Raw genomic sequence first — 25188 nt, forward strand, 5'->3', positions numbered from 1 at the left:
AGACTCTTGTGCTTAGTTCACACTGCGAGCGAGACAAGAGTCACTGGAAAAGACAACAATGCTAAGAACAGTTAAAGGCAGAAGGAAAAGACACAGAATGACCTAATCAAAGAAGCCACAATCCTCAGTTTGCAAAACCTGAGCAAGGCTCTTAACAGTAGGATGTTTTGGAGGACACTGATTCAAAGGTTTGCCATAATTTTGAACTAACTTGATGGTACTTAACACACAGAGGTATTTCTGTGGAGGGGAGTGTCATTATGTTTGCAAAAGGCAATCCTAGGGTTGCCAACTTGCAGATGAGGCCTGTTGATGTCCCATAATTACAACCTGTCTCCAGGCTATAGTAATCTATTCCCTTGGAACACAGGTGTCAAACTTGCGGCCCTCCAGATGTTATGGACTACAGTTCCCATCATCCCCTGCCAGCATCATGCTGGCAGGGGATGATGGGAACTGTAGTCCATAACATCTGGAGGGCCGCGAGTTTGACACCTATGCCTTGGAGGAAATGGCTGCTTTGAAGGATGGGCTCTATGGCATTATCCCCTGTTGATGCCCTTCCCCTCTCCAAACACCACCCTCCTCCCCAGACTCCACCTCCAAATCTTCCACCATTTCCTGTTCCTGATTTGGAAATCCTTGTTGCGATCCACTTACGCTGTTCCATTGAGGAGCCCAAAGGAGGATCTGTCTTCCTTCTCCTCACTGTATACATCATAGCAGCCGAAGATGTCTTCTTTGAAGTCCTCATGCACAGAGCAAGAGTTGTTCTGGACCTTCAGCTGCCGCAGTCGAGGGACACCGAGGAGCAAGTTTTCGTAATAGATGTATGATTGAGTGTTCTGGCCCAGTGACTCATTATTGTACCATTTGGTCCAGTACAAACTATTTAGTAAGGGGCCCTGAGTATACTGTGGAAATACAGAGAAACAGGAAACAAAGGCAGGTAATTCAAGACAGCTGCACCACAGAACATGGACTGGCCTCCTAGAAATCAGTTTCTGACTCACAAAGAGAGAAATCCTGGCTTTCTCACTGGCAAAATGGGACAGGAAGTACTGAGGAATTCTGGGCAAATCTCATTTCAAAAAGGCTCTTGGGTCAGAAATTAGGGTAGGGAACGGCAGGAAAATAAAGGCTTTGCTGTGTTGGGTGTGGAAAGGGGTGGAATGGGCATCCTGCATGTGTGTTGAGGGACGGGCAACACACAGGCTCTTTTGTGATTTGCTCACCAATCATAACGCACAACGGCAATAACTAAATGGGTGTTCTCCAGATAACACCTTGTGCATACAGCCAACTTGTGCTCGTAGCCACTGATTCTTTCCTGGAAATGGTTCCTCCCACTGCCATGTGTTCAATCCTAAAACATCAAAGTTTGCACAAATTGAAAAGGGAGTCAGATCAGCTTCCAGATGCTGGCCCTGAATGCAGTGCGCTGTGGCACTCTTCCAGAGAGGTCATGGCTGCTTTAGCCAAGGGGCAACAGTTTACAGTTTTCGTCAGGAGGAACTGTGCATGCAAACCTCATTGATACTCACAGCCCAGAAGTCCGCCATGCTTCCAATGGACTGGAAGGAGACACCATTGTCTGCAGAAGTTTGTAAGAAGAGATCAGACATAACTTTGGTGTAATAGTAGGCATTTGAACTTGTCATCCCATAGGTCACTAAGGAAGTGGAAATGGAAAATGGGTCACAATTAGTTTCTGTGACTTACTCCGTGGTCAGAGCAGGCTTCCAATAAGCAAAGCTGGTATAGAAAAGCCACCGGGAGGAAATTCTACCAGTGGAAGAATATTTTAGGTCTGAATGACAGGAAAATCTTCATCCTACAGTGTTTATCCGGTCAAGGATACAGAATTAGAAATTCTGCTGCAAGATCAAAACCTGAACTGCTTCCACACCAACAGAAACAGCAAAGGCAAAACCTTACCCATTTTTAATTTCAAACTCTCTCAGACCAAGCCAGTGACTTATCCGCAAGTCAATGACAGATGAATGGTTTTGCACCAAAGGAGAGGAGAATGCAAGAGAAAGGAGAAAACATTTTTACCCTATGGCTTGCCAGAGGGCCCCAGGGCCTCAGACCCAGAGGTGGGATCCAGCAGGTTCTCACCAGTTCCCGAGAGGGGGTTACTAATTATTTGTGTGTGCCGAGAGGGGGATACTAATTGGGTCCGCTTTTCCATCTCCACGCCCTCCCCTCCCCAAGAGGCAGACTGCCTTAGAACGTGAAGGTTCCATATAGCAATTGCGACTAATAATGTCACTCCCTGAACTGGGTTAATCCCTTTCAGGTACTACAGTTCATTGATTGTAGCCTTTCGTACCTTTTATCGCACCAGTCTCTATCAAAGAACCTGTGTGTTTCACCATTGCTGTGTTCAGATTTGTGAGTTGGGGCATTTTCTATAATGTGATGATGATTTAGAAATGACCTGGTGCAAAAAAAATTTTTGGGGTCGTAGTGGGGTGGCTGCCCATGGGTGGGCATCCAACTCAGGTTTTGCCCAGGGCTCAGGTTTGCCTAGGTACGCCTCTGCCCCCTTTGCTGAGGGGGTGGGCTGGCGAGGGAACCTGTTACTAAAATTTTTGGATCCCACCACTGCTCAGACCTCCATCCACATCTCCCAGGCAGGCCTACATGGTGGTAGCCCAGGCATGCTGTCTTATCTCTGCTAGTGGGTCTACCTGTCCACCAGGGCGAGCATCCCAGGGAAGGCAAATCTCTGGTGTAGGCCTGTGCCGCCTCCAGTGCCAGATTCGGCCTCCCCCCTTGGATAGGTCTATCCAATAGATAGAACTATTATAAAAACCAGTGACAAAAAAGAAGAGAACAACAACATTTTTTCCACAAGTTCCAAGAAATCAAAGGGAAATGTAAAGCACAGTTAGGCATGCAAAAAGATCAACATGGAAAATCCTTAACTGAACTGGACAAAAAAAGATGGGAACGATACACTGGAGGACTACAAAGAAGAGATGAAAGAATGGCAGATCCCTTCTAAGAAGAATACTTTTAAGAAGTGAAAGAGGCACTGAGAGCAACTGGGAGAAACAAACCACCAGGAGCAGATGGTTTATCAACAGAGCTCTTCCAAGTCACCGAAACAGAGTCCATCAAAATCAGCTCGCGGTTCACAGATTACAGCAAAGCTTTTGACTTGGGTTTGCCCCAGAAGGGATATCCCATTATGACTGCCATGACCCCAGGCCTGGAGTGCCCGTGGCCTACAGGCCCAGGGAGGCCTATGTCAAAGTGGGTCTACATTTCTCAGGCACCCCTCTAGGCCTTGTGACTGGTAAACGATTTGGAGGGGAAAGAAGGGCCAATGTCAGGCCTGAGCTTGACGGTTGGGGTGGCAGGCATTTGCACGGGAACTGTAGGGCCTCCTTCTCTCCAGGTGTCCAGCTATCGCGCTCCCACTGCCTGCAGCCTTGGAGCCGGAAACGGCATCTGCTTATCAAGTGTGAAATGTTCCCAGCTATTCTGTGCTTTGTTCTAGGGATAGAGTGAACCGTTTGGCTACGGGGGGCGGGGGCAGGGAGCCTGGGGAATAGAGGCAAGTGCAGGATCTTTAGAATTGTCTTTGCTGATGTTTGCCCTTTGCTTTGAAATAAAGACTTGAGAGCAAATCTACAGTTTCTATTATTTTTGGGCCCAGGGTCTGACAGCCAATTGGGATGGAGGGGTGGTGCATCGGAAGAAGGGATACAAGGCCTTGCCCAAAAGGGAGGCTGCGGTAGAGGGCCAGATGCCTCATCCAGGAAAGGGGTGGCCTGGCCTGGTGCCAATTCCAGGAGACAGTGTCTAGGGCCAGTAAAGGTAGATGTGGCAGGCAGAGGCGTAGCTACCATGGGGACAACCGGGGACAAATGACCCAGGCACCACCTTGTGGTGGGCGCAAAAATTGCAGGTTTCTTTGTGGGTTTTTCTATTTTTTAGTGTTTTTTTCCATTTGTGGCCTTCAGGGGGCGCAGTTTTTAGGCTAGCGGCACCAAAATATCAGGGTATCATCAGGTGACTCTACTGATGATTCCAGACAAGTTTGGTGAAGTTTGAACCTGAAAGGACCAGACTTAAAGTAACTGTAACAGTTCTTTATTTCTTAAACTTCCATGATGCACAATACAGGAAATGCACAACGCAAGAGCACCGGCTGGGTTCTAAAGCGCGCGGGACCTTCGCTTCCCAACAGGCTGCCATCCATCTGGGTAAATGGAATGGGTTTGGCCAAAGCAATCCGCTCAAGACCCAATTGTTCGGCAACTTGGGGTCTCATTAGGCAGTGAGAACAACCAGAGTCTACTAGAGCACGCGCAAGGATGCGCGTGTGTTTAACAGGGTTGGCTAAAGAAGTCATGATTGTTATGGGGGCACCACCATCACTGACCGCGTCTGGCGGGGGAGTTTCCTCCGAAGGGACCGACGAAAGACTCATGGCGCTCCCTGGTTCCTCCTTGGCCTCAAATTCTTCCAAGTCATCCTCCAGCATTGCTTTCGACACTCCCTGAGGGGCTTTCGTCCCTGGCTTGTGGGGAGTTTTGGCTGTTAACTTGAGTAGGGGCCTTAGTTTTCTTCGGACAGTTGGCTGCCATATGTCCCGGACCCCCACAATAGAGGCATAACCCTAGACGGTGGCAATGATCCGATGTGGATTCGGTGGCCAGTGTTCCACTGGTGGCCTTTTTCGTCGGGGCAGCGGCTGTCTTGGATGGCTGTTGTTTCCCCGAAGGCACATTGGAACATGTAAGCAATAGCACTGCCAACCTCAATCCATTCAGCTATCGTACGGGGCTCTCGGTGCATAACTGCCCATTTTCGGATCTCCGGATCCACGGCTTCAAAGAAGTATTCGCATTTCATGCGATCAGGCCAATCGGGAATTTTACTGGCAGCTGCACGGAATTCCCGGGCGAAGTCGGCAAAAGGACGATTGCCCTGTTTGATGGTTTTTAGAGTCTTTCTGGCCTTATTGACCACGTCTTTATCCTCAAAGTGAAGTCGGAGTCCCTGGAGTAGTTCAACTACAGTTTGTAGTTCATCAGCCTCCAGTTCAAATAGCTCCACGAACCATTCAGCAGCCTCCCCGTCCAAAACGGACCCGATGTCTCGAATTTTTTCGAGACATCATCATATATAAGTGACGATAAAAGTCATCAAATTCCTGCATGTGGGCATCTAACTGCAGGATAAAGTAGGGTAACTTGGAAGCGGTCCCATCAAAATGTGCTGGGATACGAGGTCTAGGATAGCCCCAGCCCGGAGCCGGCGCAAGTCGAGGTGCAGGAATTGGTGCGGGGGCCGGTATCGGAGGCTGAACTGGTGCAGGCGGCGGCTGAGGCAGAACCGGTGGGAGGATAACCCTAGGCTGCGGCCGGGGAGCTGCTGCTCGTGGTGGGGGTACAGCACCGACTCGAGGAGCAGCAGCGACGGGGGGACCAGTCGTTGTTGCAATGTCCGCCAGTGTTGGGGCGGGACGAGTTGCCGGTAAGGTAGGCCTTCTGTCAATTCGGAGCACTCTTTCCAATTCCTCGAGTTCCCTCTCTTTGTGCGCGAGGGCTTCTCGTTGTCAATCTAGGGTGTCTCTCTCGCGTTGCAATCTTGCTCGCTTGGCCTGCTGCATCACGGAGTCGACCTCCCCCTGGGTGCGAAGAGCCTTCAAACTTTCTCTCTGGCGTTGGAGATCGAGCCTGGACTGTTCCGTCACCTTATCCTGGATCGTCAGATCATGTAGGAATTGTAGTTGAAGGACTTCTTTCTCCCGAGCCAGTTCTTCTTCGAATTCTTGGCGTTGCTGTTTGCGTTCCTCAATAAGGGCTTCCCGTTCCTGTTGCCAGTCCCGCTCAGCCACTTCGAGAGCCTCCAGCTGGGTGGCCCAACGGGTTGGGTCCGGTTCAAGGGGCCGCGCCAGATCTCCTTCACGTAAGGAGGCAGCTCCTGGTGGGTCAGCCGGATCCAGTGGGTCCCGATCACGGGGATCTTCTGCAAAAGAAAGTCGAATCCGGGATCCCCGTGTTAAGTCCACTATGCCCTTGGATGCATCCCCAGTCGCAGGTAGGGCCGCTGACGGTCCAAAATCAGGCAGAACAGAATCCATGGATTCCCGGGGAGCTGAGGAGCGAGAAGCAACCTTGGGGCGAGCCCTGGTACTTTGCCATTGGTGTTCAAGGGGAGGTTCCTCGAGGTGACGATCCAAAAACTTCTCCAGAGATCCTTGGGTGTCCCCATGGATGGTTGACAACCCAATTTCTTCGGTGACTGTTCGTATCACCGGTTTATAATCCACATGTTGGCGGGTGGTGATGTGCAGCTCTCGAGGGGCACGATCCATCGACACTCCGCCACCTGGATCACACAGGTCACGACGCACCTCTAGGCATTCGGTAGATACTGTGCGTCTGGCCATCAGGGTAGCCTCGTCCACTTGCTCTTGCAGTTGGAGGAAGGCCATGCTTCGGCTGAGCCGAGGCCTGGAGAGGGCCACCAGGGAGACGGATTCCTACAGCTCCCGTGATGTAACAGATGCGGGGAGAGAAGAGACGGAGCCCTCTTTGGGGGCTACCGTACCCTCCTCATACTCCGAATTCAACGGTCCCCAAAATTTCAACTTCTGCATGCCGAAAGACATCAGAGTCCAACAGGATCGGGTAACGTGGCTGGTTGGAGGCCACGGTTACTCCGAGGAAATGTGGAGAGTCTGCATAATGTAAGGAACCTGAAAGGACCAGACTTAAAGTAACTGTAACAGTTCTTTATTTCTTAAACTTCCATGATGCACAATACAGGAAATGCAGACTCTGACCTTTCCCCACCAGACAGCTGCTTTTACGAGCTTCTCTGACCCCCGCCCACAGCACAAAGCAAACACTCCCAAAACTCCAACCTGCAATGTAAGTTCTCACGCGAACAGAAAGTAAGATTTCACACACATATAGAAAGCACAGATAGACAGCAAGGTTAGCGATATCAGCAGTCCTGGACACGCAGCCCAGTCCGAGGAATATCTCCAAGGCCAGGCTGACGGGCAGAAATCAACCCACAACCTTACACTTAAGAGGGTTCAAAGTTATGGACCCCCAAAGTGGGTGTCCCTATCCTCCATTGTTTCCAATGGGAGCTAATAGTAGATGGGGCTACCATTTTGAGGGTCCATAACTTTGGACTCTCTGAATCAAACTTCACTAAACCTAGGTGGTATCACCAGGATAGTCTCCTGCTGATTCCACCCAGGTTTGGTGAAGGTTGGTTCAGGGGGTCAAAAGTTATAGACCCCCAAAAGGGGTGCCCCCATCCCCCATTGTTTCCAATGGGACCTAATGGTAGATGGGGCTACCCTTTTGAGGGTCCATAACTTTTGACCCCCTGAACCAAACTTCACTAAACCTGGGTGGTTTCATCAGGAGAGTCTCCTGAAGATAGCCTAAAATTTTGGTACTGTTAGCTTAAACATTGCTCCCGTGACAGGCACCCTCAAATTTCCCCCAGATTCTCACTTTAAATGACCCCCCCCTTCATGGATTTAAAGGGAGAATCTGGGCTCCCTAGATTAAAAAAAAACATTGAAAGTATTGTTGAAGGCTTTCACAACCAGATTCAACTGGTTGTTGTGGATTTTACAGGCTGTATGGCTGTGGTCTGGTAGATCTTGTTCCTAAAATTTTGCCTGCATCTGTGGCTGGCATCTTCAGGGGGGTATCACAGAGAGAAGTCTGTTATAAGAGAAGTCTGGACACAGTGTATAACAGACTTCGCTCTGTGATACACCTCTGAAGATACCAGCCACAGATGCCGATAGAGCTATTAGGAACAAGGTCTGAACCGGTAGGATCCACGCAGCCCAGAAACCCACAATAACCAACATTGAAAATGATGCTGTTTGGGGGGTGGGTGGGGAATCTACCCTGAAATAGCATTACTTTCAATGTTGTTTAAACTAGGGAGCCCAGAGTCTCTCTTTAAGGTGGATTTAAAAGGAGAATCTGGCCTCTCTAGTTTAAACAACATTAAAAGTGATGCTGTTTCAAGGTGGATTCCCCCCTTCAAAAAATAGCATCACTTCCAATGTTGTTTAAACTAGGGAGCCCTGGGTGTGTTCAGATTTGTGTGTTGGGGCATGTTCTATAATGTGATGGTGACTTTGAGATGACCTGGTACAAAAAAGTTGTTTGGTTGTGGTGGGGGAGGGAGCTGCCCATATGGGGGGGGGGGTGCAAAACTCAGATTTTGCCCCGGGTGCCATTTTCCCTAGCTACACCACTGATGTCAGGGTTTTCATTTGTTCGTTTATGGGCTTATATGTGCATTGAATTATTGTTGTTATTAGACCTCTTTAATAAACTGTTTGTTATTCTGTCTGGGTCTTCACACCTCATTTGGTCACATAAAAGGTGTAGGAAGTGACTATAAGAGGTAAGGAAAACAGGATATCAGTTTGCAGTTGAAAAACAGGATACGTATGTCCCCGCAAGATAAAATAGCCACAAAAAAAGAGAGCATGTTTAGAAATTGTCAAAATTTTCCCACTCAGTTATAAATACACATTATTTAGTTAATAACTCTGGGATATTACGTTAGCGGGTCTAAGAATCAATCAGGGGGCAATACTGGTAGTGTATAAATTGTCTTGCTACTCGACTATTCTTTGAAGACCCCTTAAGAACATAAGAAAGAGCCTGCTGGATCAGACCAGAGTCCATCTAGTCCAGCACTCTGCTACTCGCAGTATCCCACCAGGTGCCCTTGGGCAGGGGTGTAATGCCCATTGGGCAAAGTGGGGAGTTGCCCAGGGTGCCCCCTTGTGGTGGCCGCCAAAAATGCAGGGTTTGTTTGTGGATTTTTTTGGTATTTTAGCAGGTTTTCCGTTTTTGGCCTGCAGGGGGCGCAGTTTTTAGGCTAGCAGCACCAAAATTTCAGGGATGTTTCAGGAGACTCTCCTGATGCTATCACCCAGGTTTGGTGAGGTTTGGTTCAGGGAGTCCAAGGTTATGCACTCCCAAAGGGGGTGCCACATCCCCCATTGTTTCCAATGGGGGATAATACATGGGGGCTACACCTTTGAGGGTCAATAACTTTGGACCTCCTGAACCAAACTTCACGTCCCTTTTGTACAGGCCTGTCTTGTCCCCAGTTCCTGACAAATCTGAAACCCTCTGCCTTACACCACCTTCTCATCCACGCATTGAGAACCTGTATCTCCGCTTGCCTAGCTTGCCCTGCGCGTGGAACAGGTAGCATTTCTGAGAATGTCACCTTGGAGGTCCTGGACTTCAACCCGTTACCTAGCAGCCTAAATTTAGCTTCCAGAACCTCCTGGCTACATTTCCCAATGTCGTTGGTGCCAATGTGGACCACAACTGCTGATTCCACCCCAGCACTGTCTAACAGCCTATCTAGACGAAGCGTGACATCTGCAACCTTTGCACCAGGCAGGCAAGTCACCATGTGGTCATCACGCCTCTCATAAACCCCACTCTCTATATTCCTAATGATTGAATCACCTACTATGAGTAGCCCCCCACCTCCCAGAGGGGTATCCTCAGTGCGAGAGGATATCTGATCACCAGCTAAGGAAGGGGTCCCATCTAAGGGAGCATCTTCCCCCACCTCAGACTGGCACCCTCCGTCCCCAAGACCTTCATTCTCCATGACATCTGAAGAGATGTCACCTTGGGAGTGGGACCCGGCTGTTAGGTCCTTGAAAGTCTTGTCTGTCACCCACTCTGCCTCACTCAGCTTCTCCAGGTCTGCCACCTTGGCTTCAAGAGAACCCACACGTTCCCTGAGTGCCAGGACCTAATTGCAGCGAGGGCACACCCACAACTTGTGTTCTATTGGCAGATAGTTGTACATGTGACACTCAGTGCAAAACACTGGAAAGCCCCCATCCCCCTGCCTTCATATCTGCGTGTTCCTCTTTATTGCAATAAAGACTATCCTTTTCTACTGTCCATACATTGCTATTTGGCATTGTTTTTCCAGCAAAGGTATTCCCTGTTGGGAAATAGTCTGGGGCAGAGAGGGTGCTCTGAGCCCTCCTGAGACCCACACCAGAGAGAGTGGTGGCAGCCAAGAAAAATTTCCCTTTTCTCCCCACTTATTGCTGTTGCTTATGGCTGCCCCCCACCCCCAGTACCCCACGGGTTGCTGGGTTGAGCAAGGCAAGCCTAGATTTCCCCACCCCTAGCCAGTGGGTGATTGTGCCCTGCATCATGGGTTTGCTGGATAGTGTATTTTAACTCTTATTTCCCCTGGTTTGAAAAGCTACAGGAGGAGTTGAAGGCCACAAGAGGAGAAACCAGGAAAGCAGTGACTCCTCTGCTGCTGCGCTGACCAGGAGCGTCTTTGCTGGTCTAATTCCTGGAACAAAAGGCTCTTCTGTGCCATAGACAGGCTGGCTGTCCTTACGCAGGCAAGAGATAGAATCTGTGAATAGGATCTAACTTATCTCATGCACCCATCCACACATAGAGACACAAGTGCTCTCTTTGTCGAAACATCAATTGCTAGATGTTCAGGGAAATTCTGACAGGCACCAACAAACTTTCAAAGCATCTGTTTTGTACATGTCAGAGCCTCACGCCTGTAAGGGAAGAGGGATAGGCATTTTGTTCCCCTGCTTGCCAATGATAGCCATCATCAGTGCGCCTACTCTATCGCAGTATGCATGAAATATGACCCATTGCCCTATGAGACACCACAGGTGCTCCTTTGAGATAGCAATGAATCTTCCTAAAACAAACACCCATTGTTCTGCCTTTACAAAGTGCTTTCGTATTCGGCACACAGTTGCATAGATCCACCTTGAGAGAACAATGGGAACTACCCTCATGTTATCAGCCTGGTCACCCTTCCCACATTAAACCAAGTCATGGTCTCGTGGAAGTTTTAACTGCACCTTTCACACATCAGAAAGCTCCGAGGAAACATTCTTGAAAAATGGGAGCATCATATTATTTGTATCCAGCATAGTTTGCTGTGATTAAGCCGGATATTTTATAAAATGCTTATTAGCATGTGGCAGAAAGTGCCATCAAGTTTCAAACAATTTCTGGCAACCCTGCTGGATTTGCAGGGCAAGAGTTGTATGCCACAATATAAACTCAAGCCTGCTCAAGCAAATACAGGTAGCTTCTAGAGCGTCATTAATTAATAATCTTCATGTTGGAAGAGGGAGCACTCATGACTGAATTTTGCATTAATAATAATAATAATAATAATAATAATAATAATAATAATAATAATAATAACAATAATAACAATAATAACAATAATAATAATAATAATAATAATAATAATAATAATAATAATAATAATAATAATAATAATAATAATAATAATAATAATAATAATAATAATAATTCTGGACTGTCAATTTGCAGCTGACTCATGGAAAGCCCATGGGGTTTTCAAGGCAAGACATTTTATTTTTATTCATTTATATTCATATTTATACCCTGCCCTTTCCTAGCTGGATTCAGGGCAGTGAACATCAAATAAATACAGATTAAAACAGCCATAAAACAGCAATCAAATTATTAAAATTAAAACAACAGATGGCGCTAAAAGAAACCCCAACCACACCCACGGGAGGCCAATGAGGACAAAGGTGGTTTGCTGTTTCACTGCATGTCTCTGCACAACAACCCCAGTTTTCTTTGGATGTCTCCGATCCAAGAGCTGACCACGATCAAACCTTCTGAGGACCAGGCTGGGCTAGTAAACTGCTAACTTTGCACTAGAAATTCATTTTATTTTACTGTACATTCAAATCTATAACCTTCCTTTTAATCCCATGGAAGAGAAGGCATCTTCAAAGGGATGTAGATTCCTGGACAAGGGAAAGAAACCACTTTGGAAGTAAAGGTTTGCAGGCCAGGAAGAAAATTAAGGCTCTACTTTGGTTCCTCCCCTGTGCAAGCACAAGGTCAGTACTGATCCATGGGGGATTATGTCACTTCACAATGTGTACAAGGCAGACTGTGTTTTACAGGGTGGTTTGCCACTGCCTTCCCCAGTCCTCTGCACTTTACCACCAGCAAACTGGGGACTCACTTTACTGACCTCAGAAACCTTGAGCCAGCTGCTTGAAACCGACTTCCGGTGGGATCGAACTCAGGTCCCAGGCAGAGTTTTGACTGCAGTACTGCAGCTTGTTAAGTTGAACCACAGGCCCCTTTTATTTATTTATTACTTACTACATTTATATTCCACCTTTCTCCACAGTAGCGACCCAAGATGGCTTCTACTGCTCTCCTCTGTTTTATCCTTACAACAACCCTGTGAGATAGATCAGGCCAAGAGTATGTGACTGGCCCACAGCCACCCCGAGGAGAGCTCTGGCTACTGCCAGATGTCATGTGTTGCCATCAGCTCTTCTGGAGGGAAGATCTAAGAATATAGAACGTTCTAAAAGGGTTTGTTCTTGTGATCTGGTTGACCACTCTCTGTTTGTAGGCCCTAAATATGATAAGATACGCATGAAATATATGAATTCTATTTTCTTGCAATGTTCCCAGTGGCAAGAGGGTTACAAGATACCCAACCTCCTGAATTTTATACTGGAAATTAGTAATGTTAACTGTGTTTTTTAATCTTGTTTTACTCTGAAATTTTGTCCTGTTTTGTATGCCAATAAAGGCTTGTTGTTGTTGTTGTTGTTGTTGACTGGCCCAGAGTCCCCCAGTGAGCTTCTGTGGTGGGGATTGGAACCTGCATCTCCCAAATCTTAGCCCAATACTCAGTTCGCCCCCCTGGCACTCGGTGATTCTCGAGGCATCTCTTCTCAACAAGCTGAGTGAAGCCACTTCCATTTTTGAGATGAACCAGATGACTCAGGCGCTTGAGGAAAGGGCAGCAGAAACAGGCCCAGAACATGACAGACATGATGACTTTTCACAAAGTCTGCGCACGGACACGGTTCTGATTCGCTCTCCCTCTCAATTAACTTCACCTGGTCCCTCTGAATCATCACATGGCCAGATCAACGCATGACCTCTGAATACTTCTGATGGATGGATTGTACAGTAGCAGTGAGGGTGGACAGTGAGTGGGGGACAGAGCCTGAAAGCTGTGCCCCCCAATGTTTGGCAACCCAGCCCCCACACTGTTGTGGAATATGGAGGCTCCTCTTGTCCGGGCGCGAGCCCCAGCGCGGTGCCCAGACTTGTTCCGGAGCCGTGCGAGACCGCGGCCCTGCCCGCGGCCGGAGAGGGGACGACTCGCTGTCTGGCTGATCCACCACCTCCCCGCCCCGACGGGACGCCGCTGCCCCGACACGGCGATTCATTGGCACCCGGACCGGACGCCATGTCGATACATCGACCTACTGATCCTTCGGCCAGGCGATCCACCGATCTGCCGACACAAACGCGCCAGGTTGAGGGACTGCGGGGGCGGGGCTCTGAGCCCAGCCGGGCTTGCCCAGTCTCAGACGAAGCAGGGAGATGGGGGGAAAGGAATATAAGGGGGTGGGAAAGGAAGCTCTGGGGCGTTGGCTGTGGGAAGAGGGAGGAAGGGAGTCCTGTAAGGAGGCAGGGAAAGAGAGCTCTGTAGCCCAGGAGGGCAGGGAGTGGAAGGGTCCTGCAGCCCAGCTGTGCAGGGGAACAAGCTGGGGGACCGGTGCGGAGCCCCCACCCTGTGAGGGTACAACAGGGGAGGGGGAGTGGTGGGAGCCTGCTAGGCGGACAACCCCCAGGTAAAGGGAGGTGGGGGGCGGTCAGGGGAGGCGCCACACCTCTTAGGCTAACGCAGCAGGCGACAGGGCTGGTGAGGCAGCTGCCAGGACCCAGGTGAGGACCACAACCACTGACCAGCTCTTCACATGCCTACCCTGCCAATGTGCCCTTCCCTCAGACTCCCTGTTTTTGCCAGTGAAGAGGAGGAGTTCGCATGTATACCCCACCTTTCTCTCCGCAAGGAGTCTCAAAGCGGTATACAAACTCCTTTTCCTTCTTCTCCCCACAACAGACACCTTGTGGGGTAGGTGGGGCTGAGAGTTCAGAGAGAACAGCAGACTTCAAGTGGAGGAGTTCTCCAGATTAGAGTCCGCTCCTCTTAACCACTACACAACACTGCTCTTTATCCCCAAATTGCCTGGTGCCATTGGAGAAAAGGCATGGGAGGGTCTCACAGACAAAAGAAGGATACGTAGGCAGGCAGGAGGGCAGGGAAGGAGGAGTCAGTGGGGACTTGTTGTAGGCAGAAGGGAGGAGAGGGGCCCAAGGCTCTGTCTGCCCCCAAACTGGATCAATGACTGTGACTGATCTGGGAGCTTCGACTTGCAAGAGCTCATATTTCGAAAATCTTGTGGAGCTCTAATGTGGATTCCATACAGGCCAGATAGAACGTACACAGGGCATTATATGAACTGTTTGGGTGGGCGGGGGGGGGGGGGCGATTTCACACAGGTCCCATCCCCGAAACAAGTTTGGCCCATTTTATTCCCCTCAACCCAGGATTTTCAAAGATCCTTTTGCAGAATCCTGGGTTGAGGCATTCCCACACAAATGCCACAGGCAGGAGAACGCTTTATTCCCTTCCTTTCCACCCATTCACTTTTGGCTCTGCACCATCCATTGTCAGGAAGAATCTTCCCACCCACCCGCCATTCTGTGCAGGTAGCCCAGCAGGTTGGGGACAGATTCTCTGAGCACCTGACAGGGTACAAAGTCCCGCAAGCCCATTTTTCTCCCCCTGGCAGCGACTATGACAGCCATATAGATCTACAGCAGTGGTGGCGAACCAATGGCATGGGTGTCAGAGGTGGCACAGAGTTTGTCATGTGGGGGGGAATTGCCCCACACACATCTAGGCTGACCTGGGCTGCTGGACTTGATGTGCATGCACCTCAGTGAGCAGGGAGGACTCGGCTGGCAGGCCTGGTGCCTGCGCTCCAGGTGGCTGCTGCCCGGGGGGGGGAGGGGGCAGAGGCATCAGAGATGCTAGAGAGGCGCAGAGCGGCGGATGTGGGACTTGCTGGAGGCTACAGCAGGCTAAAGGGGGTTATTCAGGCTCGAGGGGGTTATTCAGGCTAAACTGCCGCATTGGCACTTTGAGATAAATAAGTGGGTTTTGGGTTGCAATTTGGGCACTCGGTCTCAAAAAGGTTCACCATCACTGATCTACAGCAACACATTCATTATTGTCTGGCCAGTGCAGGGAGGTATCTTTTTCTTTTTCTGTCTGTTTTGCTTATTGCACATATGCAGCTATGCAGGTGCAGCCAATAGGACTGTGGGACAATCGGCATGACTGCGGGGGTTCACTTCTGCATGCCTGCGCAGCTATGCACATGTTACAGGAAATTAAAGAGAGAGAAGCGTCTCTGTGTGAAGGCACAAAAGCAACCCGGATTGTTTCCACAGGTTCCAACTGCTGCCTGAACGGGTGAAGGGCACACCTGTGGACAGGAAGAAGGGAAACAAGTTCCAGCCCATTATACATGGATGCTGTGCTGAACCCACCAGAGGTGCTCCTGGGCTCAAATATCCCTGTTCTACGGCAGACCAGCACAGCTGCCCTCTGCCCAACTGTCAGTGACAAAAACGGCATCTGTGCCTGAGCAGCCCCAGGAAAAAAATTATACAGAAAGGAGTGGGAAAAAATGGGAATATTTACATCGTCAAAAGGTGGAGGTTTATTTATTTATTTATTTATTTATTTATTTATTTATTTATTCATTCATTCATTCATTCATTCATTCATTCATTCATTCATTCGATTTGGTAAACCGCCCTACCCCCAAATTTCACGGAATAGTTCTACCAAATGGTTATTTTTTCCATTCCCCCAAAGTAAAGCTGGAGCATATTTGGCACAGCTGTAATGGATGCGAACAGACGCTCCCCCCTCCCTCCCTCCCTCCCTGACCCCGCCCCTTTGTGAGCTGCCTGCACCGGCCTCTGAACCGGAAGGAAGAGGGCACCACCTGCATCCTGGTAGGACACCCACATGCGCTACTCACACAAGCAGATGTCCACTAAGAATACCACATAGACCAGAAGTTCACGCAGCGTGGTCTTCACATAAAGCTCACGGTTTTCAGTTGTGTTTTCAGTCAAAGTCGTGCCCCACAGTCCTGGAAAGGGAGCAATACAAGGAATAAAATGGCCAAGCTTGTTCATCATGATTTACTTTCAGTGGAAATAGGCTGGGATGGAAGCTCTGGGATTGGCATAACGTGCCCCGGTGATCTGTGGCCAGGCAGAGATTCCCACCCCTCAAGTAGAAATGCTGGATCAATCCCTCATTTCCCAGTGGAAAAGTGCCTGGTGTAGAAACTAAACAAGGAAGAAGAAGAAGAGTTTGGATTTATACACCCCCCCCCCCGTAAGGTGACTCAAAGGGGATTACAAACTCCTTTCCCTTCCTCTCCCCTCAGCAGACACCTTGTTAGGTAGGTGGGGCTGAGAGAGTTCTGAAAGGACTGCGACTAGCCCACAGTCACCCCGCAGGCTTCATGTCTAGGAGTGGGGAAACAACTCCCATTCACCAGATAAGAGCCCACCGCTCATGTAGAGCAGCGAGGAATCAAACCTGGTTGTCACACTGGCTCTGCGTGTGGTGTACATCTGGACTGCTGGACACGGTGCTCCTCTATCATGTCCCTGTCTATAAAGCATCTCTCAGCAGCCCTTTGGTGGCGGAAGGGAAGGAAGGTCACGGCCAACTCGTGCTGACCCCTCACGGGGTTTCCGCAGCAAGAGATCATCACAGATGTTTTGCCACGGCTTGACTCTGCGTAGCAACCCCGGCCCCTCCCTCGGGGGTCTCCCGTCCAACTACCCACAGGGCTGGCCCTGCTTAGCTTTTGAGATTGGACAAGGCCGGCCTCGCCTGGGGCAGAAGGAGGAGGAGCCCTGGAGTCCACACAGGCCCACGGCAGGAAGAAGCCCTCTGAGTCCCACAGAAACCCCTTCCGCTACGGGCTGCTCCAGCATCCCACGTCCCCTCCATGCTGAGCCACGCTTGGCTTTAGAGCGCCTGCAGAGGAGGCGAGCGCTCATGCTGGCACGTGGCAAGGAGAGCATTGGTTTCATTGATCAGTGCACTGCGCGGGGGGGAGGGGGGGCTGGTGCCTCCCCCTTAAAAAGCTCAGCGTTGTGTCACTAATGGCTCACTGTTTGTTCTTGTTCTCACTCTGTGTGAATTTTCAGCTGAAAGCTGCGAAGGTGGCTCCCCTGCCAATATCCACGGGGTTTGGCTCCTTTCATGTTGTGTCAAGTGGCTCAGCCTTGAGAACGCCCAGGGGGGTGGATCCAAGCACCTCTCCTCTAATCGAAAGCACTCAGTGCTCTCACTGCAGGGGGGGGCACTAAAAGCTTGGCTGGGCTGCACACCTCCCTGTCCTATGCTGGGCTGTACCCTTCCCAGCTCTGAATGGTCCAAGCAGGGCCAGCCCCTGGGCCAGACACCTGAAACGACACCCAGGCACTTCCCCCCACCCGCACCCCCACCCCTGGTTAGGGGCTGTGCAGCGCTGGGTGCATCCTGAGCAAGCTTCCATGTCCCCAAATGGCTGCGCATGGATTCAGACCTGGGTGACAGAGGAGGCTCAGCCTGTCCGTCAGCCGAGCGGCTGGCTGGGGAGTCTGGAGGCAGGAACAGAATGGGGGGTTGTCATTCTTCCTGCCTGCCTTCCTGCCTGCCTGCCTGCCTCATGGGAGCAGGGGTGGAAAAGATGGCACTGGGAGTCTGGGCGGCAACGAGGGTTGTTGCTTGAAGCCTGAGGTTGCCGGCTGCCATGTGGAGTCAGGACATCCCCCGAAATGGCCACAGCAATCCAGACGACAGGGATCGATTCCCCTGGAGAAAATGGCTGCTTTGGAGGGTGGACTCTGTTGACGTTCCTCCCCTCCTCAAATTCTGACCTCCCAAAGTTCCATCCCCAAATCACCGGGAATTTCCTGACTGGCAACTGTGCTGCCCCTGGACCCTCTGGCCACCCAGGTGATCACTGGTGGCCAGATGGCCATCAGGCTGCCTTGCTTCCTCTTAGACATTTCACCATTGCTGGTGGCCTGAAGGTCCTTCCGGCATCGTGCCCCATCAAGAGTGTGGAGCCCCACAAGTGCTGCCAGCTCTGGGTTGGGGACATTCCTGGAGAACTGGGGGCAGAGCCCAAGGAGAGCAGGGTTTAGGGAGGGGGGGCACCTCAGGGGGTTATTATAATGCCACCGAGTCACCCTCCAATTCCAAAGCAGCCATTTTCTCCAGGTGAGCCGATATCTGTCGCCAGGAGATCAATTGTAATCCCAGGAGATCTCCAGGCTCCCCCTGGAGGCTGGCAACCCTTAGCACCAGTGAATAGCCAGTGCTCATAGGCCTCAAGCACATAATTCATATAACTGAAAATATAATGTCTAAAATCCCAGATGATGTCAAGATCATCTCTGCTCACCTGAGGTCCAGAGCCAGCATAGTGTACTGGCTAAGAGTGGAGTGGCCATATTCAGTTCCCCACTCCTCCACATGAAGCCTGCTGGGCGATCTTGGGCTAGAATTCTCTCAGAACTCTCTCAGCCCACTCAGGGGCAAGCAATGGCAAACCACCTCCAGCCGCCTCCAACTGCCTGGACTCCTGACACCGTAAGTCAGCTTTGACTTGACAGCACATAGGGAAAAAATGATGGATGAATTCTCCTCTCGGGTCAGCACGACGCAGCATCAGTAGAAGAGGTTTTAGATGTTGCTGAGTAGACAGTGGGACAGAATCCCCCTCTAGCTCCAGAGTGGGCCCAGCCATGAAGGAGGAGAGCAAAGAAGAAGAGTTGGATTTATATCCCCCCCCTTTCTCTCCTATAGGAGACTCAAAGGGGCTGACAAACTCCTTTCCCTCCCCCCCACAACAAACACCTTGTGAGGTGGGGGGGGGGGGCTGAGAGAGCTCGGAAGAACTGTGACTAGCCCAAGGTCACTCACAAGTTGTCACCGAGAACTAGCAGCTACAGTCTAGTTGCAAGCTGGCATGTGCTGGAGTGTTCAGGCTAATCTTAATTCCCCAGATAAGGCTCCACAGCCCAAGTGGTAGAGCGGGGAATCAAACCCGGTTCCTCCAGTTTAGAGTACATCTGCTCTTAACCACTCCGCCACTGCTGCTCTGAAAGAAGATGAAAGAATCTAAACTGATCGCCTGACGGTCCTGGCTTCATGCCCCCTCAAGGGTCAGGAGCCCCTATAGGGCTGCCAGCTTTCCCAGTTTTCCAATACTTAACTTGGCTCTGGGTGCAGCTGAGCACAACTGCGACATGCTCCAGGGGAGGTCTAGCATCATTTAGCAACTGAGTTAAGATGCTACAAGTCATATGATATCACCCAGAGTACTGGCAATTATGCTGTAGCTTTAAGTTCCTGGTTGCAGCTTGGGAGTAAATGCACAGAAAGGCCTGATTTGGGTTGCACAAGAGAAGGAGGAATGCCTTCTTCGCTCATGCAGTGGCCATGATCCAAATTGGGTGCTGTTGAGTTTTTACTCACAAGTTGTCACCAGGAACTAGCAGCTACAGTCTAGTTGCAAGTCTCCATGGAGAACTGGAGCAGTTTGGGGTTTTTTAACCTGAATAATAAATATTATTATTATTATTATTATTATTATTATTATTATTATTATTGTTGTTGTTGTTGTTGTTGTTGTTGTTGTTGTTGTTGTTGTTGTTGTTGTTGTTGTTGTTATAATTAGATTTGCACCATCAGCTTTTGGTTGGTGCCTCTGTACAGCATGGCAAAGGAGCAGGCTCAGCTTGAAGGGGATCACGCAGGGAGCTTCCTCGTCCGTCAGGGCTGGGCCCCCTCTGGACAAGACCCTGCTGCCCTGGGAGGAGGTTATTGCTGGCAAGACTGATCCTACAATGCCACCTAGGATGCAGACCCTGCCCCCCTCACCAGCAGGTTCAGTCAACAGGAGAGGTCATGCCCATGTTCCTCTTCTCCTCTCTGGGGTTCCCAGCTCCAGGTTAGGACATTCCTGGAGATTTGGGGGGTGAAACTGGGGAGGACAGGGTTGAAGAAGGGGAGGGGCCTCAGCAGGGCATAATACCATAGAGGCCACCCTCCGAAGCAGCTGTTGACCCCAGGTCCGGGGGGACTGATCTCAGCAGTCAGTTGGAATTCTGGGAGATTTCTAGGCCACACTTGGGGGTTGGCAACCCTCCCTCCCACCCCCAGCCACTTGTCAGGGATTAGCTGTAGGCTAATCTCGCAAGCCAACTTGCTCTCTACTCAAAAACAGGCCAGCCTGACAGCTGGGCTACAAACAGAGAATTGGTGCTCTGCAGGACGGGGGCCAGAAGAGTGCTCAGAGCTCCGGCAGCTCAAAGAAGCGGAGAAGGAGATGAACAAGAGTTTGGATTTATATCCTACTTTTCTCTTCTGTAAGGAGACTCAAAGAGGCTTACAAACTCCTTCACTCATAGTGGCGTGGTGGTTAAGAGCTCATGTACTCTAATCTGGAGGAACTGGATTTGATTCCCCGCTCTGCTGCTTGAGCTGTGGAGGCTTATCTGGGGAATTCAGATTAGCCTGTGCACTCCCACACACGCCAGCTGGGTGACCTTGGGCTAGTCACAGCTTCTCAGAGCTCTCTCAGCCCCACCTACCTCACAGGGTGTTTGTTGTGAGGGGGGAAGGGCAGGGAGATTGTCAGCCCTTTTGAGTCTCCTTGCAGGGGAGAAAGAGGGGATATAAAATCCAAATTCCTCCTCCTCCACCTCCTCCACCTCCTTCTTCTTCCCGCAACTGACACCTCGTGAGGTGGGGGGGGGGGGGCTGAGAGAGTTCTGAACAAACCCTGACTGGCCCAAGGTTACCCAGCAGGAATGCCGGAGTGCAGAAACAAATCAAGCTGCACTTTCCAAGAGAAAGCCAAAAGGAAGGTGATCCTGAATGCAAGATGAACCCCCCAAAGTGTTAAACACTAAAAGGGATTTCCCCCCCTTGGTATTGGATATAGAAATAATTAAATTTAAAAAATAATTAAATATAATTTTTAAAAACAATTTTGGAATTGGATATACCTGCAATTTGTTTGCAAATTTGAGACTTCTTCTGATGGCATACCAAGGGAAAACCTCATTTGAGTATCTATGTATGCAGCTGACCTGAAAGTCAGAAGCAGAGGTGGTTTGCCATTGCTTTCCTCTGCAAAGTCTTCCTTGGTGGTCCCCCTTCCAAATATTGTTGATGCCGCCTTGCTTGCCTCTGTGACAAGGTCAGGCTACACCACGCTGCCTTTCCCCTTCATTTGAGCAAATACTGTAATAATCCAGAGCAAAATAAATGTGATCCACCACCAAATCATTGAGGGAACTCTCCTCTTGCCCCCAAGTAAGACAGACCTTGAGCATAAAGGCTGCAAACAAAATCCTATCTACACAGCTGACATCTTGCCTGGGGTTGAAAACCCTGGCTTCGTAATGCTCTCCTTGGGCCAGAATCCACGCAGACCCCCAGCATTCCAAAAGGCAAAAAGGTCACCCAGGTCAGGCAAGTGTGTTTGAGGCCGCCGTCTGCCCCCTCTGCCGACTTGCGATGCTCAAGTGAAGACGATGTTCACCTGAAAGCGCTGACAGGCCCTGCAGGCAGCATTGGGGAGGTCTGTTTTCCTGCTTCGCAGCCTCTGGATCAGGCCATACGGCGGACAGGCTACAGAAACGACTGGCCAAGGGATACCAGACTGCAGAGTTGTTCTTATAGTCATCATACAAGTGTGCTGTTCTTGCTTGGTCATGGATCTGACCGGTGGTGGGATTCAAATAATTTAACAACTGGTTGTTTACAAGCACCACTTTAACAACCGGTTCTTAAAATTTTTCCCAGAGCCTGCTGAATCCCACCCCTGGATCTGACATACGTTGCAAGCAGACCCCCGTTCATGTATTCATTTATAATTTAATGTATAGGCTTCCATCAGAGGAAGGCTTCCAGCAGTGTTAATAAAATCATAAAAACGTCAGTCAGGTCCTCACAGTTAACATATATCTCATCGGGCCCAGTTCCCAGGTCAAAGGAGGAGAGCAAAGGCCGTGGCTGCCCTCAGCCCTAGGCCTGGAGGAATAGCTCCGTCTTACAGGAAGTCCTGATGTAATGATGCAGCCTCAGCCCCACCCCAGAAGCTTACCTCGAATGCCTCTGGCGATGTGGAGACAGCAGCTGGGGACGGCCCGGGCCCTCTTGGCTCCCTCCACTTCCTTCCTCTCGCCCTGGTCGGGCAGAGCACCGCTTGGCTGCTCGGTGTTCTCGTAGGGGTTTTCCAGGATGGCCTTGGGGTTGTATATGGCCCTGATCTTCAGCGAGGAAGAAGGTGACCCGTTATAAACAGGGTTGTCCCAGGCTTTCTTCCCCAGCGTCTCCAGCTCATGTTCTTCTTGCGCTTGGAAATGGCTCTCCGCTCGGTTGTTCAGGTGCAAAGAGCTCATGTTTGTATTATCCCCAGCAGAAGTTTCCTTTCAGTCTCAGGATTGTTCAGAGGAGCCCAGATGAAAAGCTCCACACTCACACACACACACAGAGGCAGGCAGGCAGGCAGGCAGGCAGGACAGTCACGGGGTGGGGGTGGCGATATTACTGCTGTCTGCTCCGTTGCCTCTTTTATATCAGTCCATTGGTTGACAGGTATAGAAAGGAAGACCAGGCCATTGTTGGGAACAGATGTACGGTCTGTTCTCTGAGGCTCCCGGTTACGCCCAGGGGAGGAGGCGCTCAGCCTCTTTGCAGACCAGTCGGGAAAACCAGCATGGGGTGGGGTGGGGGGGAGGCTGCTCCAGTACTGCTTGTCAACAGGGAGGGGGGAAAGGGAAGAAGGGCGAGACTTTCACTGGACACTTTGGGTTGTGCAGTCGGCGGTGAGTGGCACCTGGCTCATCCCCAAACACTCAGGGCTGCTTTTAAATAGAGAGGCACCAAAGGGAGGCTTTGAGATCTGTAAATCATCTGTTCTAGACTTGTTTTTTGGAAACTGGTATTCAAAAGTGGGGCCCTTGAGAACTCACAGATTCTGCACTACAGAAGATGAAGGAAGCGGTCTTGGTCCATCACCAAGTCCAGACATAAAAGACCACGAAAGGCCATTTACAAAGTTCAGTTTAAAAAATGCCACACAACTGGGAAGCCCGAGAGCCCTCCAGGACTCTCCTTTCTGTGTCCTACACCCAACCCAATGAAGAGTTCTGGAGAACTCCAAACGTTGCCTCTTGTGTTTGGGATGTGGCTTTTGTTTTTCAATGTTGTATAGGCACCTTTACTCTGTTTTAGTCGAATTGATACAGTTTGCTAAAGATACAGAGAATGCTTGATTAGGACACATGGCAACCAAACGAAAGGTGCACAGTTTGTAGGGTCACAGACTGCCTAGTACCAAACAGCCAATTCAGTTTTAAGACTGGCTGCTTGTGAACAGCCAAAGCACATCCTGGATGGATACAATGCTAAAGCTTTCCCCAGCCATTCCCCCCTCCCAGCAATGGCATCCTCCTGACAGCACCCTTCTGAGCAGGTGTATATGCTGAAGAGATACTCATGCAGAGATACACCAGACTTGAGTCATCATGTTTAGTCCCAGCCAGGGACACCCACTGCAAAGACACCCAGTTTGCTCCAGTCTCCAGAGCTTCAGTGTGGAAATGTTTGGCTGCAGGACCAGTTGGGAAAACACGCTTGTGGAGAGTTCCCGTTCATCCTCTTCCAGCCCTCCCACACGACCGATGGGGGGGTGGGGTTCCGTTCCAAAGCCTTGCCAGACTCTGCTGGGAAGAGGAAGTGTTCTTCACTGGAGATTCCAGTCATAAAAGGAGTACAACCTACCCAAGCAGTCAGGTTAACCAGTGTCCAACCTAAGCAGGGGTAACAACTAGGGCTGAGCAAATACCTGGATTTGGGGATTTCATTTCATGTGTGGTGCTGAAATCACCTGTTTGAAATGATCTCCAAATGCAAATATAATGGCTGCATCAGCAGGGGTGGACCTTTGTTGTTCTTTAAAGTTCTCTTCCACACTAATCAGCAGACAGCTGGCCCACACGAGACATGGACCTGATGACCAAGTTTGCTAAGTCCAAATTGGGAAATTTCTGGATATTTAGGGAGGATAAAGTTTGGGGAGAGGAGGGGACGTGGCAGGAACATTATGCTGTCATCTGCCTTCCAAAGATGTAATTTCATCCTGGAATTATATTGACTGCTGCCAATATCATTCCCTCAGACCTCTGGCTTCCCTCAGAGGTTGGCAGCCTTGTGTAGTACCTTGTATCCAAGCCTGTTACCACACAGTCATTTGCCAACTTGTTCAGGAACAGCAGCGGATCCAACATGCAGTGACCGGTTTTGAACGGGAGGCAACAGCAGAGGGAACCTGGGCACTGCTCAGAGCCTGTTCTGGGAAAGAAGACGAAAGTTGCCGGCCTCCAGGTGGAGCCTGGACTTCTCCCAGAATTGCAACGAATCTCCAGGCGACAGAGATCAGTTTGCCTGCAGAAAATGGTTGCTTTGGAGGTTGTATTTTATGGCTGCAGCCCCAGTCCCAAATACCCAAGAATCTCCCAACATGGAGTTGCCAATCCTATAGAACAGCAGTTCCCAACTTTTTGGTATAGTGATCCATCCAAGATTGGGCCAGGATTTTTTGGCGCCCTAGGCAAACGACGACCCTGGAAACCACCTAGATCTGTGGTGGCGAACCTTTGGCACTCCAGATGTTGTGGACTACAATTCCCATCAGCCCCTGACAACATGGCCAATTGTAGGGGCTGATGGGAATTGTAGTCCATAACATCTGGAGTGCCAAAGGTTCGCCACCACTGACCTAGATCAATGTTCTATTTTTCAGCAGTGGATAACGAGATGTTTTTGCAAAAACAACCAGCATCACACAAAGGGTACATCTGCCCCCACTGTGTGTTCCCTAAAGTGGTGGTGAATTAGTGATAGCAGATTCTTGGCTTAGCAAAGGTTGGGCAAGCTCGGAATCTTGGTTGTGCGGGTGTAGAGAAATCAGCTTTTTGCAAGAAATTCCTCAGGAGAGTGAATACATTTTAACAGTTTTATTGGGATAATGGGGGGTACAACAAGCACACAATAATCAAAACAACAGAACACACAAAGACCTAGGATATAAGCAGATGTGAGGGGACAGATCTGGAATAGATGAGGGAATTGGGGAGTAAGGGTTATAGTCACCTGATCTTACAGCAG

The 25188-nt window shown here is 50.0% G+C and overlaps 1 protein-coding gene across 2 annotated transcripts in view; it reads right to left on the minus strand.

The window, feature by feature from the left end:
* Positions 1-22505, minus strand: part of PKD2L1 (polycystin 2 like 1, transient receptor potential cation channel) — a 47567-nt gene extending 25062 nt beyond the window's left edge. For both annotated transcript variants that reach the window (XM_048506043.1, XM_048506042.1), the window contains exons 1-4: positions 22121-22505; positions 15971-16084; positions 1545-1672; positions 661-914 (exon numbers count right to left, since the gene is read on the minus strand). In XM_048506043.1, the coding sequence (XP_048362000.1) occupies positions 661-914; positions 1545-1672; positions 15971-16084; positions 22121-22418 (794 nt within the window). In that variant the 5' untranslated portion in view covers positions 22419-22505. The remainder of the gene's footprint in view (positions 1-660; positions 915-1544; positions 1673-15970; positions 16085-22120) is intronic.
* Between the last annotated feature and the right edge of the window lie 2683 nt (positions 22506-25188).

This window comes from Sphaerodactylus townsendi, linkage group LG08 (genome assembly GCF_021028975.2).
Source record: "Sphaerodactylus townsendi isolate TG3544 linkage group LG08, MPM_Stown_v2.3, whole genome shotgun sequence".
Classification (NCBI taxonomy): domain Eukaryota; kingdom Metazoa; phylum Chordata; class Lepidosauria; order Squamata; family Sphaerodactylidae; genus Sphaerodactylus; species Sphaerodactylus townsendi.